This window comes from Colletotrichum chrysophilum (assembly GCF_026319265.1).
Source record: "Colletotrichum chrysophilum strain AFK26 chromosome Unknown scaffold_11, whole genome shotgun sequence".
NCBI lineage: Eukaryota > Fungi > Ascomycota > Sordariomycetes > Glomerellales > Glomerellaceae > Colletotrichum > Colletotrichum chrysophilum.
In genome coordinates, this window is record NW_026517298.1 from 163,220 (window position 1) to 180,671 (window position 17,452).

At 57.3% G+C, this 17,452-nt stretch overlaps 3 protein-coding genes across 3 annotated transcripts; all 3 read left to right on the top strand.

Moving 5' to 3' along the window:
- Positions 1-6,829: 6,829 nt before the first annotated feature.
- On the top strand, positions 6,830-10,796 carry CTF1BETA (Cutinase transcription factor 1 beta; the record flags this gene model as incomplete). The annotated part of the gene is made up of 4 exons (XM_053175184.1): positions 6,830-7,203; positions 7,521-7,876; positions 8,520-9,085; positions 9,192-10,796. 4 exons carry the CDS (start codon positions 6,830-6,832, stop codon positions 10,794-10,796), a joined length of 2,901 nt encoding a protein of 966 aa, XP_053040804.1.
- Positions 10,797-12,208: 1,412 nt separating this feature from the next.
- Positions 12,209-14,665, top strand: COL26b_002259 (uncharacterized protein; the record flags this gene model as incomplete). Its single annotated transcript, XM_053175185.1, has 1 exon — positions 12,209-14,665. The coding sequence occupies one exon, from the start codon at positions 12,209-12,211 to the stop codon at positions 14,663-14,665; it is 2,457 nt and encodes an 818-aa protein (XP_053040805.1).
- A 1,404-nt stretch (positions 14,666-16,069) lies between these two features.
- Positions 16,070-17,422, top strand: COL26b_002260 (uncharacterized protein; the record flags this gene model as incomplete). The annotated part of the gene is made up of 1 exon (XM_053175186.1): positions 16,070-17,422. The coding sequence occupies one exon, from the start codon at positions 16,070-16,072 to the stop codon at positions 17,420-17,422; it is 1,353 nt and encodes a 450-aa protein (XP_053040806.1).
- Between the last annotated feature and the right edge of the window lie 30 nt (positions 17,423-17,452).

A 17,452-nucleotide genomic window follows, 5' to 3' on the forward strand; every position in this document is an offset into this window, starting at 1 on the left:
AAGGTCGGCGACCCCACCACGCGGCGGACGGCGCAGCGTTGTGGGGTTCACTCGCCTTCTCTTTTCGGAGCCGACTCCACATCGGCTGACGTCGTCGCCATTGGACGGAAGGCTGCTTCGTTTCCCAATGGCGTCCTCCACTTGTGTGGGGGGTGGTCGGTCCCACGGGAAAGCGATGGAAAGCGGAGACCCCTGGAGCCTGTCTTTGCCCTCGTTTTATTTACAACCCAACGTCTTCGTGTGCGTGTGCGTGTGCCTGCGCGCCAGGGCAAGCTTCTACGGGCGCAGGTTTTCTTTAGCGAGCAATGGTGAGGAAGCCTGCGGAGCCCAGATCTTAGGCCCGGTTGGTCTCGTTCGCCATGATGACCGCTGGAGGCACACGGAACCTTTACGAGCGGCTCGCGAAGAGGCAAAGCGAACGGAGTTGGTCGAAGACGATGATCAGGGCAAGTACCGTTCCAATTCTTCACGATGCCGAGTCTTGGAGTTTGAGCCGTCGCAAGAGATGTGAAGTCATGGATTCGAGACTGACCGGCAATATTACCTATTTTAAGAGCGGTGAGTGAGGCTTAAAAGCAGGGCCGTAACTTCAGGCGGTGCGCCGTGGGCGGGCGACCGGTCGGGATGGACTGCCCGGCTGGGACGGAGGCGCTGTCTGGAACTCTATGGGATGGGAGAGCGGCATTCGTCATACCAAGGACAGGCGCAGGCACGGCATGTTGTATCGGAGCAAAGGGAGTGCGTTTCGTTGGGTGTGGGTTGGCCGGGGCTCGGCTTCTGGGTCCCAGACTTCCCAGCTGAACATGCGTATATTGGGACCTGCGACAAAGTGATTAATACGGCCCGGCCGGGACACGACAACGCACAAGGCCGCCTGGTCACCAAGTCCTTGGAAGTTAGACTCCGTTGAAGTCTTGAGTCGTCAAGGGTGCAACACGATGCCGATCTTGTTCTGATTGTGACGGGTGGTTTGGGCCTCTTCTTTTTGGGTTTGATGTTGATGCGTTACATCTGTTGGTCCCTTTTTTGCCCTCAAGGTTTGGACGAAGTCAGGATATGGCTTATTGAGATGGGTGGGCCGGGATGGAGGGACGGGAATTGCACGGTTGTACGTACTAAGTACTTCTTCCACCCGTCTGTTGTGGCTGATGTTGACCCATCGATTGACATTTCCGTCCGCAGGCACACCTGCAGGTGCCGTTGAGTCGGCGCCAGGGTACTCTTCGGCCGGGAGAAGGTTTCGACTGTACGCAGGGGTCAGCCGCTGACCAAACAAGACTCTGCGCCCTCCGATGGTCTGGGCTGCTTTGGGTTTGATGTTCGACCAGTGTTTCCCTTTCATCCAAACTGCGCTCGCTCTCGTCGTGTGCGGTGTGCGGTGTGCCAAGGTGTGCGTAGTGATGGGCCGCCTCGCCTTGTCGCATTGCCCTTGGGACCTGAAAACAGGATCGTGATCGTGTCCCGTGTGGATGTGTGGTGTCAAGGGCTGAAGGAATCAAGGTGAGAGAGGAGCAGGGGTGATCCTCTGCCTAGTCCCGACTATTGCCGAATCCAGCTGGGCGAATGGAGATATCTCAAGGTGTGGAACGCGGCTTGATTGGCTGCTGGCAGGTGCAGGGGCTTCGATTTGATTGCGGGAGCGATTGAATCGGGAATTGTGCATGTTGTCCTTCGGACTAAAGGCCACGAGTGGCGGGCTCGTCGATTCGTCACCGGCCGGGCGAGACGACGACGAGACGAAACCCTGATGGATGGATTATGGGCGCCTGAGCAAGCGAGAGCGACGGCGACAGCGACAGCGACACGGGCGTGCATCTATGTCGCCGTTCTGTGCTGTGCTGTGCAGTGCAGTGCAGTGCTGCGTTGCGCGTTGTGCGTTGAAGTGCGGGAGGTAAGAAGCCGATTCAAGACCGCGAGCCCACTGCTACGATCGGCTTTAACGTGTGGTCGCATTGAAGTGGTGGTGACAATTTTACTTGCACCAAGTATTATGTGACGGATTATGGATGAGTGATTCCTCTCATTGTGGATTCCCACAACCATGAGACACCAGCCCTGACTGACATGACTGACCGACTGAATGATAATCCCATGTCCCCGACCTGACCCTGAATTGCAGGCTTAAAAGAGTCAAGGTGGAAAAACAAAAGACCTTAAACCGCCTTCGGACACGGTCCGTGGATGGACGGCGGACACGGTCCGGGATGGTCGCGACGTGCAAAGTAGCGGGTGACTAAGTGCAGTCGCAATTGACCCAATAGCACGGGTGCAGTTTGAGATGAGGTGTGAAAATTGCAGAGAGGCTCGTGATGCTTTAAAGTTGGGGGGCCACTGGGGGTGGAAAATGAGGGTTACGATAGGCTAAGGATTATGTAGCCAGTTGTGGTTGGATGCCCGCCCGCGCCTTGAGACCCGGACGGCGACGCCCACACCGGCCCCCGGGGCTGACTTGACTCGAGAGCCCCTGACTCGCGAGGCTGGCACGCACTGGACCCGTCTTGGGTAGGTAACTAAAGGTTCTGCCGCTCTTCTGTTGCTGATGCAAGTCATGGTGAAGCCTGGAGCCTGCGCGGGACTGACTGCGCTGGGCTGGTAAGCAGTAAATTCTTTAGCACATCGTGTGGTAATAACTCGTTAGTGGTGGATCGGACTGAAGATGTGAAGACGGTGCCCTGGCGAGTGGTGAGTGGTGAGGTGGCCCAGCCTAGCCCAGCCTCTGGGGGTGTCAGCCAACGAGTTCGCTGCAAGGTGTCATTGGACGTCTCCGCAACGTGATGCGAGAGGATGGGGGGCAAGGGCCTTGGGTTTGGGTTCAAGTGGAGGCTGCGGAGGAGAGATTCGTGACTGGACGAGCCCGATGAATGGATGGTTGTTGAACCTGCTGGTTCGTTTCCAAAAAGCCAAGTCTTGTGTGTCTTTTCTTTTCCGGGCGCAAGGTACCTCGCTTGACACATGGCGACGATGGATACAATATCGCAGCATCCATCGAGTCCCATCGTAGGTAGGAGACAGACGCGGATACGGACCACGGTACGCGCGGAGGGGCAGTAGCCGGGGGCCAGCCTCCAGGTCAAAGGTACGGTGAAGGGATTCGAGGTTTGCGGTGAAGAATTAGATTGGTCTGGTGTTCTGCTGGTGCCCTAGCCGCCAGTCCAGTCCGTGAAACAGCTGTATTGCGACTTGCCGCCGGTCTGGAGAAATTCTAGGCTGGACTGTTGGCGGCATGGGCAGGGAGCTAGCGACGATGCGGCAAAGCGGTCTTGGGCCGCATCAGACGTGGTTGAAATGATGGTATCATGGAGAGACGAAGACGACAAGCAACAAAGAGGCCGCCCTCTAGGCTGGTGGTCCGGCGTCTGTTGTTCCAGACGGCAGGCACCATTGGTTGTCGACTTGATCAGATAGAGAAACAAGTGCGGCGGGCTCCCCGTCAAAGAGGAAGAGGGGCGGGGATGATCGAGGGGGGCAGGATCGGCCGGGGTGCACGCGTGCAGGTGCGGTGCAGACGGGCTGGCTGGGAAAATCAGGGAATGCCTCATGTGCCAGGCCACAAACCGCAAGCCCGCTGAGGTGTCCTGGGACTCTCACTCTGGAGTCTTTATTGCGGCGTGGGAGGCCGAGGAGGGGCAACGGCAAGTGTTAAGTGCAACTTGGCAAGGGGCCTGCCGATTGTCATGATGAAACTTCATTGACTGTCGACTCCTCCTTTTCCAGGAAGGCGGGGAGAGATGTCTGCCTTCCATGACGGTGATGAGATTTGGCGGCCGGCAGTCACGGTGTGGCTTCGTTCCTAGGTTGAGTGACAGCCCATTACAGAGCACAACTGGCGTAAATGGCGGATGTCTTGCCTCCCATGTACGAAGAGCCCCTCCAGCCTCAGCTCCAGCTCCAACACCGGCACCCATGATGCCCTGATGCAATGAACCAAAGAAGCAGGCATCTCCACATTGGACGATGCAGACGCGGGCGCCCCTCATGTTCAACCCCTCACCCTTCCATCAGTCATCGAGACCCCAACCCAATGATCCAAGCTTGGCTGGCTGAAGAGGGCAGGGATGGTGGCAGTTGCATTACGACATGTTCACTTCACATAGGATATCCGTACTAGGCATGGGCTTCACATGCGACGACGCGACCGCTGCTGCCGTCACGATGTCTGGTGATGTGCACGTCGCGGAGCAGATGAGGTCAGACTGCGTCCTTAAAATGACAGAAACTTGGGAGAGTTTTGTGAGTGCGTGGTTTATAAAACGGAAGCCGCGGATTGGCCCGACCGCCCGGATGGATGGAAGTGTGGATGGGTGGACGGGATGGCCTCTGGACATATGGGATGGAACACACAGGATAAGGATACGGATACAGATACAGTTGGGTGGCGGAGGAAGAGGCGTAAACACCAGGGCCAAGACCTAAGGAAAAGCAAAAGCTGGCGCCCATGAGCTGACCTTGAAGAATGCGCATCATCCAGCAAAGCCTGGAATCCTGCGGCCAAGACGAAGGTGAATGTGAGTGTGTAACTGATGTACAGATATTGACAGACAAGGTACATTATCTCGAGGCGACGCTTCTTGGCCAATCCGCGGACGGCCCAAGTCCAACAACAGCAAGATGCAGCCTGCGTCTCGTGGTCTCTGTGCTCGCTTCGGAGCAGTGCGAGGGTCAGCAGACGGGCGCATGAGTTAATGTCCGTTTGGATGACAACGACAACTTTGACAGCTTCGAAGGGTCAGGGCGTGCAGCGGCGAATCGAAGTAGGTAGGTGAGGTAGCTGCGGCGGCATCGTAAACGGCCGCTAGGACACAGTCAGGTCGACAGCACGCAGAACTGCATGGTAATTGGGAAACAAACCGTGAGGGCGGGTAGGGCAAAATAAACAACAGTCGAGCTGCGGCGGCGGCGTCTGAGAAATCTGTAATTTGCGTTGCGGCATGCCTTGTCCGCATTCAATCATTCATTGCACATCGTGACCATATCCAACATACACGGCCTCCAAGTATGCGGCGCCTCCAGCACTTATCAAGGTACCTTTGAGCATGAGTACCACGTTGCCGCCCTACAAGTCGCAGTCGGCAGTACATTGAGACATAGTACCTCTGCTGAGGTAAACGATACCTAAGGTGACCACTCCACGTCGTCAGTGACCTTCCTACAAGGCGGCATAGGGTCCCACTCGGCGTAGTCAGACACCTGTGACTGTCTTGGTCTTGACTGTCTGGGTTCTGACTTCTGGGTGCTGTGTGCTGCTGTCCGTCTCATCCAGGATCCCTGCCGACGCCCACGTCGTGTCCAGTCCCATACTTTACCTGACTAACCCATCCACATTTTCTCCATTCTTGCACCTCATTTACGTTAGCTTCGTTTCCCCATAATTCGGATACGTATCGATCTGGGCCCCCCTGCACTGCCAATGAAAAGGCACAGAGTGTGACTTTCCATTCTGCATTATGGGTGTGTGTTGTGTGTGTGTGTGTGTGCTTTCTAGGAAGTGTGAGGTGTGCCGCGTGTGGTTCTTTTCTTTGCTCCTGGTTCCGCAGTCGAGTGCCTGGGTCTGCTTTAATTATTACCCTACCCTTACCTCAGTACTGCGGAAAGGTGCCTTACCTTCCTTACCTTACCTTATGTATACTGGGTAGTGGTGGTGACGGGACAGATTCTTCACCTGTTTCCCTGGCCTTTCCGGGTGTAGCAAGGTGCAGCAGCTCATACTCACTGCGACAGGCGACAGGGAGTGTGCTGCCTCTCCGCCTCTCCTGCTTCCCTGGCCTTGCCTTCGTTTCCCGTCCCTCGCCCGCTCGGCCTAGCGTTCACTTCGCCGTGTCGTGGGCCCCAGTCTTGTCAATGGATCGGAGTGTGAAAGGGCCAAAAAAGAGGAGGAGGGGGGGAGGGGCCGGGGCCGGGGGGGCGTGCCTCGTGGGAATTCCAGACGAAAGAAAGAGAGTCCGTTCCTAGTGTCAAGCTCCGTCGTCTGCGCCTGAGTCCTGAGTCCTGGGTCCTGGCCCAGCATCTGTACCAAGTCCCCAAGTCCCGTCCATCTGCGCCTGGTTCTGTTTTTTGTTGCAAAAAGATTGATCCTATCTGATTCATATAATACCTCCTCCTTCCCTCCTCGCACCCTACAACCCCACATTCCCGCTTCTCCCCTTCCACTTGACCGTAGCTCCGGCTCTCCTTAACAATTCGAGGTTGAGGCAACATTAGTCTTCCCCATACCTGCAATCTACACTACACTACATTGCACCATCACAACACAACACAACACTGCACTGCACTGCTCCGCCACTTGCAAGACAAGATCAAGAACATCACGAGACAACTTAGACGCCAGAGACACACCCAGGGCCACTCATCCGCCCCAGCATTCCCCGCGGCTTCAATAGCACTGCACCTGCCAATCTCTAGTACCAACCTTGGAAACATTCAATGCTCATCCTAACGCGCCAACGTTCCACCTCGTTACTTTGCCGTTTGCGTTATTGTTCTTCCAGAAGAGCTTCTGCCGCCCCATCATCCAGACCGCTGCAGACGCAAACCTCGCCTTTGACGCCTGGATTCCGCATACACGACGAAGCTCTGACGTCTTCGAGTCACCTCCAATCCTATTAAACGACTCGGCCCAGCCGGACCACGCGACCTAAACAACCATTCAGGGCCCCATTTTTGACCTCCGTCGACCCGAACCGCCTGGAATTGAACTTCTTCAGGAGACCACCACCCGTCGCGAACGCAGCCGCACAGTTTTGACGGCTTGAACATTCTAACTACAGAGCCAATTGGCATTGAAATTGTGAGCAGTCTCTAACAGGGGAGGCTGCCCGATTATCTCGACACGATGGCGACCGAAACGACGACAATCACCGCTCCCACGGCCGCTACCGAGGCGGCGCCCACCACCGAACCAGTTCCCGATCTGTCGGCCTTGACCGCGGCCGTCGACGATGAGCCGGCGCCCCCAACTGACGCGAAGAACGACGAGTCCAGCGCCGAGACGTCGTCAGAGCACGAGCAGGGCAAGAAGCGCTCCTCGTCCACCGCGGACCTCAAGGATGGAGCGCCGCCGGCCAAGATCACGAAGCGCAGGGCTGCCCGCGCCTGCGTGAGCTGCAGAGCGCGCAAGGTGCGCTGCGACGTTGTCGAGGGCGCGCCTTGTGGCAACTGCAGATGGGACAACGTCGAGTGCGTTGTCCAGGAGAGCCGTCGACGAAAGTGAGTTACAGCCTTTGCCCGACCTTCAGTCTGCTTCCTGCATCACCAATTTCCATTCTGTCATGGCATCCGATGAGTCCGGTCAGGGGCACCCCGCCATCTTCGCATGAAGGCGCATTCGCGTGTCGGGCCTCTACGGGGCGACGACCTCATCTGGGGGTTCTTGGCGCTTGCAAGCGGGTTGGGCGGGAAGATGCGGGACGTTGTTTCCCCCTGGGGAAGCTAGCACTGGACTCTGGAGAAAGGAGACGGACGGGAAGCACAGATTGGAGCGAGGTAAATTCGAAGGACTCCTGCTAACTGATGGCGTGTTGTAGGAAGAATCTCTTGACTGCCAGCACCGCGGGGCACCATGTTGTGGGAGCCGAGGCTCAATTGCGCTCCAAGGGCGCGAACCCAATCAACATCCACAGCAGCGCGGAATTGCGCCGACCCAGCAATGCCTCGGTGGCTTCGGTCAACGGATCAATTGCAGCGAATCCCGTTGCCGCTGCCGCCGCCGGTGTGAGCATGGGTGCGACACCCGGCATTGGCGCCGGGGCTGGAGTTGGAGTTGGAGTTGGAGCTGGAGCTGGACTTGGAGGAGCTGGCATTGGACCAGGCGTGCTTGGGGGTCTGTCGGTAACCGGCGGCTCTTCTGACGGACTCGAGGGCCATGTTCCTCACATGATCTGTAAGTCGACTCTTTTGCGCCTTGTCTGTTTCTGCCTCCTGTCACTTTGTTCTTTTCCGTCCTGGAACATTCTTAGCGTGTTATTCCCTCCTAGCTGCTAGGTATGCTTTGCACCGCCGCCGCATGACCCCCAACCCCTATCAATTTCCGTCTTCCATGTTCGTGTTTGTGCTCTTTTTGGTCGCTCAGACCTTTACCAATTTTTTTTTTCCTCTGCCTCGTGCGGTTCCTGGTTTTGCCCATCGCTCCCAGATCCGGGGCTCGGACTGGGGGAGGGGACGACGGAATGGGGGGGCAGTCCAGTGTGGAGGGGCGGCCTTGGACTTTTTTTACCCCGTGACCTGGGCCTCCACGTCAGGACTTTCTCCGCCTTTCCCCCCGTATCGTCTCCCCCGTCTCTTCTCCCACCCTCCTCCAGTCATGTCTTGTTTCGTTCCATCTACACCCCCCTCCCCCAGCGTCACCCTCCGCCGTCCCCGGCTCCGTCCCTCCACGCTTTAGCCTCTTACATGTAATCCACATTCACATGCCAGTCGCACTTTTCCATCCTACCTCAATCCTGGCAATCATCATAATCATCATATCAAATCTTACCAATGCGGTCAAGACCAAAGCTGACCACGGGACCTTGTGTGAAATCTAGATCAACGATCGGGCTACCGTAATGACAGCGCAGCTTTGCTCACCAAGCTGCAGTCCGCTGCCGCCGCGGCGTCAGCAGACTCCAACTCTCGCCGTTTGCTGTCCAACTTGCTTGCCCAGGCCTCTCTTTTTGGAGGCATCAGCGGTGGTGGTGGTGCCGCTGTTGCTGGTGGCGATGGCAGGACGAGTCAATTCCTCGCATCTCTCGAGGAGCCTGACCTCCACGCTCAGCTTCCGGCCTTCGTGAAACCACTTCCCGCCAAGATCGCCCAAGAGGATGTCACCTACCTCCACGCCAAGGGGGCCTTGACTCTGCCTGCCCTTCCGTTGCAGAACGCCCTGCTGCAGGCCTATGTCGAATACGTTCATCCGTACATGCCTCTGCTGGAGCTGTACGATTTCCTTGCCACCATCAACGCTCACGATGGCCTGAATGGTCAGATCAGTCTGTTCTTGTACCAAGCTGTCATGTTTGCCGCCACTGCCTTTGTCGACATGAAGGTTCTCCGTGAAGCTGGCTACCCAACCAGGAAGGCCGCAAGGAAGGCCTTCTTTCAAAAGACGAGGGTGAGTGGACCCCTTCTCTGAACCTCCGTCCCTTCGACACCGCGCTAGCGGGACAGGGGTCCCACGCTTTCCCAATCTTCACATGCTAAACGTTGTCTTGCTGCAGCTCCTCTACGACTTCGACTACGAGTCGGATCGCCTCGTCCTCGTCCAGGCTCTTCTCTTGATGACGTACTGGTACGAGACTCCCGACGACCAAAAGGACACATGGCACTGGATGGGTGTTGCAATCTCGCTGGCCCACACCATTGGCCTCCACCGCGATCCGGCTGCTACCAGCATGCCGCCTCGCAAGCAGAAACTGTGGAAGCGCATCTGGTGGTCTTGTTTCATGCGGGACCGCCTCATTGCTCTGGGCATGCGCCGACCCACTCGCATCAAGGACGAAGACTTCGACGTGCCGATGCTCCAGGAGGCTGACTTCGAGCTCGAGGTTCTGCCTGAGGACAACACGGTCATTCCCACCGAGTGCACCCTGCTTCGCGATGTAGCCATGCAGAAGGAGCTTGCCGCTCTCTGCATTTCCAAGGCCCAGCTTTGCATCTGCATAAGCCACATGCTCAAGGCTCAGTACTCTGTTCTGATCAGGGACAAGATGCGCCCAGAGAACACTGTCAACAGCACCATGATGCTGTTCCCCAACAAGAAGTTGGACAATGTGGAAAGTGTGACTTCGGTCGACTTGGAGCTCATGGCCTGGGCGGAAACTCTTCCCCCTATCTGCCAGTACAGACCCCTGACTCCGTTGGACGTCAAGAACGGCCGCTCAACCGTTGCCGTTCAGCGCACACTTCTTCACATGGTCTACTTCACCACCATCTCAGCTCTGCACCGTCCGCAGTTCTTGCCCTCTTCTCCGGTTCACGCCCCGACGACTTCTCGTCAAGTGCAAGAAATGTCTCGGTTGCGTGTCCGAGATGCAGCGATGCATGTCACTCGCATGGCGGCTGAGCTTCACCAGTTGCGTCTCGAGAAGTATCTGCCTACCACCGGTGTGACGGTCATTCTGCCAGCCATGATTATCCATCTTCTGGAAATGAAGAACCCTGTGTCCCAATCCAGGGATCGCGCCACTCGTGGCTTCCGCCAGTGCATGCGTGTAATGGAGAAGTTGCGCGAGATCTACGCCGCCGCCGACTACGCCACGGGCTTTCTCGATGCTGCCCTGCGCAAGGCTGCTATTGACATAAACCTTCAGCAGCCAACCGCAGCCATGACGGCGCAGAACCTCAAGCTGGCCGATCCCACCTTTGGAGCGCAGACTCCTCCGCCTGACAACCTGCCCTACATGACTTCTGGCGAGACCATGTTCGCTGCGAAGCCTAACCCGCAGCGTGACTTCCTCCCTCAGACCATCAATGCGGCCGCCCTGGACTTGTCGGCCACTAGCCCGCCGCATACCGAGAATGAATCTGCCATGGGCGGCCTGACCCCAAGTGCCAGCGGAAGCTCCGAGGAGCCTGGCCCACTTGACCTGGAATTCCTCCAAAATCAGGAGGAAATTGACTGGAACGCCGTCACCGGTACTGAGTTTGACGTCGATCAGTGGCTTCAGTTCCCGCCCGAGGGCGTGAACAACTCTGACGAGGGCTTCATGGCCAACGTCTTTGGCGAGGACAGCATGAACGACGCTATGAACTGGGCCGCGACTGGCGTCGACACAACGACGAAAGAAGGCGATGGTGCTGCTGAAACTGCCATCCTCGCCTAAGTTGATATTCTGATTTGCGTTCTCGGTTCAACACATTTCGCATATAGACTCCTTTGGGAGCATATTTCGAGTTATTCACGATGATTCAATGGTTGGATGCATTTGCGACACACGGAGTCGGGGATAGAGCAAGAAAAAAAGGAGGCTCGATTTTCCGGGAAGGTTCATGTCACGAAATATTTGGCGTTGGCGGCGGGGATGGACTGGTAGGCTGGGCTCATCGGAGTAGGGGGCTTTTGGTATACCCTCATGCGGCGCCTGGCATCTTTGGTGTTTTGTTTTTCATGACTTTCAATTGTCGTATAATGATGCTTAAATTCAATGAGAGGACGATCACAATGCAAATTGGTTCCGGTGAATTGTTTTGTTTCCGAGCGGCCCGGACAAGGGCCGACTCCGGCTTTCGGTATTTAGTGGGGCACATATCGGAGTTCGGTCCGAATGGGGGTCGATGCTCCCAGAGTGCTCCCGCCCCCCGAAATTTGCTGCTCCGGCCCGCGAGGTGTTCGGACGACCGTTCAACCCATTTCAAGTTTCCTTATCAATGCCTTGGCTAGCTTTCTTATGTTTTGCGCCATCTTCCTAGTTTCTGCGTGGTCCGCTCTACGCGACTATTTCTGGTGGCGGGGTTTCTTCCGCCGCAGTGGGTCTCCACACCGAGCTTACATGACCAGCAGGCAGCCATACAAATCCTTCAACTCAGATGATTGCACATTCGTCGTTGCATCCGCCCAACAAAAGGCGAAGGGCTGAGCGGGCGAAGCACAGCACGTCGACATCATCACTTCGCTTCGAAGATCGACCACTCACTTTCTGATGGCGAACACGCGAAGTTGATTCTGGTCGCTCTTGCAAACATCCCAAGGCCGTGTCGTCCAGCCCGACAACGAGAACATGAACACAAGACAAACGTTGCACTAAAGTTTGGCACCCGCGCTAGCTTGGCAGGGTTTGATTCCTTCAAGGTCTACAAACGGAGCCTCGTAAAAGAGAAACAGGAAGGTGGTTTCCGCGCGGCACGATTATTGGTGCTGAGGTGCATGAGTTTCCGCCCCCATGTGGCCTGCCCTAACTGAAGTTCCCTCAGCCTTCTTTCTTTTTCATCAGCTCTGGGCCGGGGCATTGCTGACACCGCGATGAAAGCTCGGTTTCTCGCAGACGCAAAAGAGCAGCCTGGCCACGGAATCCCTGCTCAATATATGCAGTCTGGGTTTTTGGTGTCTGCCTGGCATCCCTCTCCTCACGATGCCGGCGACGATGAATGAGACTGCGTGGATCAGCCGATTTTCGACCGGGTACCCGCCCCGGGGAATGCCAAGGAGCAATCCGTCCAGAGGATTTATCTGCGCTTGTTCGTCCGGTCTCTCGGGAGGATAACGTGAGACCTCAGTTCTGTGTGACAGATATCCAAGATGGAGAACAAATCGGACCACATCTACGAGCTGAGCTACCGTTCGCCAACGACACCGTCGTTGATGTCGCCGGACGCGGTATCCGTCAGCACCACCAACAGACCCCTCCTGTCCGAAGACTCGTTCTACGAAGCCTCAGACGACAAATACTTTGACCGCAAGTCTCGAAGACCGTGGCATGTCCCCGTCGGAGACCCAGGCAACGATGCCCCGAAACGAGTCATCCAGAGGACCACGCCCCGGCTCTTGACTGCGTGGCTCCCCCACGTCCCCGCGATTGCCGTCACCTGCGTGCTCATATGGATGAGCCACTCGCAAATCTTCTGGTACCCCGAGACCGGCCCCGACCTGCCCATCATCGGCCGGTTCGGGAACAAGCACACGGTCATCTCCAACGTCCTCCAGTTCGCGTCCAAGCTGCACGAGTTGATGGTCGTGGCTTCGCTCGCCGCCATCGCTCTGTCGATGTTCCGCCGCAGACTTGTTGGAGACGGCGTCCGTCTCGGGTTCCTGACCGGCGGGTACCGTCTGGGCGATCTGGCGTACCTGACAAGCGGTGCGTTCTGGGGCCTCGGGCGTGTTGGAACGGTGGAGGTCATACTCGTCGTCTTTGTCGTGTTTGGCACAATCATGTCGACGATTATCGGTCCTGCGTCCGCCATTCTGTTCGTGCCGAACCTCGGGTGGTACAACGTCCCCGCGGCTTTCGACAACGTCAAGATGCCTCTGATATACACGCTCGAGGCCGACAAAGCATGGCCCCAGATTCTGGACAGCAGTCTTCACCACTTTGACGAGAAGCAGGACTGCCTCACGACCGAGAGCATCTTCCAGCCGTACTGCTACGCCGGCGGCTTCTCGGATATCTGGAACTGGCTGGGAAGCTTCCGGTACACCGATCTGGACAACAACCTCACGTTCTCGTCCGAGCTCGGCCGTCGGCTCGAACTTCATGAAAACAGCTCCGTGGCGCTCTTCACCACGCCGCCAGCCTTCGTCATGAACTCTCTCGGGCTGTTCACCACCTACATCCACAAGTCCGATAGCATAGGGATTCTTCACGACACGCAACGCTACAAGCTCACGACCAAGACGCCGATGAAGCAGCCATTCATGCAGGGCCGGTGCGCGGCGTACGACAAGGATGAGCTATTAAAGAATGGCACGGAGGCCGTTTTCCCCATGAGCTCCATCAACTGCTACGGGGACGCAGACTGCCTCTCCCTGAAGCGGAACCCGCCCATTGTACAGCGCGACTACTGGAACGTCTCGGGACACTCGACGTCCGAGACGTTCAACCTGCTATACCCTGCTGCGCCGAGCGTCAAGTCCGTCGTGACGGTGGCGGGGACCATGCCGTACGCCTCAAAGGACATGGAGCAAAAGACGTGGGTCTACGCCTGCGCGTTCCTCGGGCGATGGGTCCCCTCTGAATTCAGCGTCGACCCCGAGTCGAACAACATCATGGACTCCAACGTCAGCTCCCCCGACGTCATGAACAAGCTGTTCCACGAGGACGAGTCCAACCGCGCCAGCGTCATGCAGATCGACAAGTCCTGGCTGGCGGGCACGAGCCCCCTGTTCAACATGACGACGAGCGTCTTCATGACGGACACGAACGAGCAACAAAACACCCTCTTCGAGACGTCGCCCTTGCGCATGATGATGAGCCGCTTCCTCCTCCGCCACGAGCGCGCAGACGGCACGTACGTGCGCTACTTCGACACCATCGACGACAGCAATAACCCGCAGGTCGGCCGGTCCGACACCGAGTCCTTCCTCGCCAAGCTCTACGGCGTCTTCCTCACGGACGCCATCGCGCGCATCGCCGCCAACAAGGAGACGCGCCTCGTCTTCAAGGAGGAGCCGGACAACCTCACGTGGGTCGACCTCGCGGTCCAGAACGGCCTGTGGTCCGGCGCGCACAGCTACGTCAGCGTGGCCGACAACGCGACGTTCCCGACGCGCGAGATCTACAACGGCAACTTCGCCGAGTCGGAGCTCGAGATGACGGTGGAGCAGTACATCCAGCGCTTCCGCGACGACTGGGTGCAGATCGACCTGGACGCCGAGCGGCACGGCTACGGGTCGGGCCAGTTCTCCAAGACGCTCGAGTTCGCGCTCGTGATGATGTACATCTACCTCGGCGTCGTGGGCATCTACGGCGGCGTGGTGCTCGTCTCGCAGGCGCTTGACTGGGTTGGGTGTGCGGTCGGCGACAGGCGGCTTGATCTGCGCGGCGTGACGGCGTGGTCGGATCTGCAGGACCTGGTGCTCCTGGCGCTGCGGTCGGCGCCGCCGCCGGACGGGGATTTGACGCATGTCGGGGCTGGTGTCGGGTCGAATAGTGTGTGGAAGAAGGTGGTCAAGGTCAGGGTTGAGGAGAGCGCGCTGCAGCTGGTGTTGCATGACCACGAGGGCTTGCTGCCGCCGCAGAAGGGGGAGAAGTACTCGTGAGGAAGGGATGTGGTTGATGATGATTTTTGACGGCCGAGTGTGTGATACATATACAATACCCAAGTCTTTTGTTCTATAGTTAGATGCATCTCATTCGCGTTTTACACTTGAGGAACAGACACAATACAAGCCTTGAAAGCTTACCACCCACGAGCCTACAAACCAAGCAGAGTGGAACAAGCAAGTCGTCACTAAACTGCAGACCCTCATAACTACTCACGACTGAAGCCACGCCATTAAGGGGCTGCAAGGTAAATTTCTCACCCGGCCAACTCATGATCAATGCCGTCCCACAGACAGCTACTCCGTGTCACCGCTGTGACCCGTTGCATATCCGGCAGCAAACTCACGCGCATTGGTACAGAGCCGTCCTAAACAGGAAACCAGCGTAACCGGGTTCACTCACGCAAGAAGTATCCCGAGGAAGCTGTGTTACCGATGCCATGGGTCAGAGATCCACCACGATGCGGGGGAAAACACAAGACCAGGTTAGCTTAAGCGCCGCCCTGCGCCGGATGTCGACCGGGATCCACCTCGGGGCCGAGACCCCCATCCCGAAAATAGAGCCGTGATCGCACTCAAGAAGGCAAAATCTTCCGGTGTCTTGCTCGTGTCTGACAGAACAATGATGCGTACGTTTACGAAACCTTGCCGGCGTATATTTCTTTTTGGCTTGGAAAGTCCACAGCAACTCCTTCGTACATAGTACGCCCTCATCACCATCAACCCCGTCAGGCCAGTTCGGCGAATTCGCCGAAATCACCGGTTGGACGCCCGGGAATACTTCCTCCAGCCCAGTCACGGCGCGAAAGCATTCAGTCTAAGAGCATTGGACCCTTGGAAAAACCTGTCTTTCCTAGCCAGTGGGATAACACCAAACATAGCACACCCCACTCCTTCCCCATTGCTTATGATCCACCGACGCTGATCGGGACCCCAAAGACGCCTTTTTTGGTGTCACCAACCCCGCCGTGGCAGCGGATTTGCGCTGCAAAGAGTCCGAAAACAAGTTTTCGGGGCATTTTCCCACGCGTGGGACCAGACATTTCATCAAATGTCCCCGGCATCGAAGACGGATGGGAGTCGCCTACGCTAGCCCGTACGAAGACGATGTCACGACAGATCATGCCGGCTTGGTATCGTGCGTCCCGGAGATCGTTCGCCGCAGATGTAACCGGGTGCTGCAGAGTCCCTGCAAATGTGATTGGAGAGATGGGAGACCGGAGCTTTCTTGCCCGGTTGAAGTTTGTTCGATATGACAGACTTGACCGGTGTGCCAACAACACTAAGGGGGCCACGGCGGGGAACAGATTCAGTGTTATATAGATAGATTATAAGTGTGAGAGAAATCTCGGAGAGTCTTTCCGGGTATATCGAAAGTTCTCTCCGTCATACACAAATACCATGGACAAGTCGAGTCCCATCATCGTTGTCGGCGCCGGCGCGTTCGGGCTTTCGACGGCGTTGCACCTCCTCAACGCCCACTATTCCAACATCCTGGTCGTCGACCGGGCCGAGGACGTCCCGTCGCGATTCTCAGCTGCGTCCGACATCAACAAGATCGTTCGCGCAGACTACGAAGACGTCTTCTACACCAAACTGGCTCTCGTGAGGCACCCCTTTCCCAATCCAAGACCGCCAAGTAAGCTCACAGCACTGCAGGAAGCGTTCGAAGGATGGAAAACGCCCTTGTTTGGCCCTTACTACCATCAGACCGGCTACATCGTCGCCACCTCCGGCAGCGCACCCCCAAAAGCTGTCGAGGTCCTTGAGAAGTCCTTGTCCTCGGTGCAGTCCAGGCCAGAGTTCGACAACGAGATAGGACTATTACGCAGTGCGGACGATTTCAGAAAGTTCGTGTGGCAGTTCTCTGGACCCATGAGCGGCTTCAAGGGATACCACAACAGGCTTGCTGGGTACGGTCATGCAGGCAACACCCTAAAGGCCGTTCACCGCCATTGCGCAGCTAGAGGGGTCCGGTTCCTCCTTGGGGATGCCGGCAACGTCACCGACCTGCTGTACGATGCTTCCGGGAGGTGCACCGGAGTGCGAACCGCCGACGGCGCGGAACACGCCGCGGCGAAGACGGTCTGCGCCCTCGGCGCCTACGGCGGTTCGCTGATCCCGGGACTCGTCAAGTTCACCGTCGCCCGGTGCTGGTCCGTGGCGCATGTGCAGCTGACCGAGGACGAGGCCGACTTCCTCCGCGGGATCCCCGTGACAAACGTCCGCGACCTGGGATTCTTCTTCGAGCCCGACCCGGCGACGCGACTGTTGAAGCTCTGTCCGCTCGGCGCCGGCTTCACCAATACCGTCAACGGCACGTCGACGCCGACTGAGCTCCTGTCCGCGAGATCCCAAGACTTTATCCCGCCCGACGACGAGCACAAGTTGCGGACTCTCCTGCGCGAAACCCTGCCGTGGCTAGCTGACCGGCCCTTTGTCGACCGCAAGTTCTGCTGGTTCTCGGACACGCAGGACTCGGAATACTGCATCGACTTCGTGCCCGGGACCTCGCAGTCTCTCGTCGTCCTGTCGGGGGACTCTGGGCACGGGTTCAAGATGATGCCGGTGTTTGGGAAATGGGTCAGGCAACTCCTGGAGACCGGGCGACAAGAGCTGCCGCGCTGGCAGTGGCGGACGCCGGATGGCGAGAGTGATGACTGGGGTAACTCGGTGAGTTGGCGAGTCGGCACTGTGAGGGAGATGAAAGACCTAATTGCAGAGAACGAGGCCGCTTCGAAGGCTCGGCTATGATGTTCCATTCGTGTGTATTTCCTTTTCATT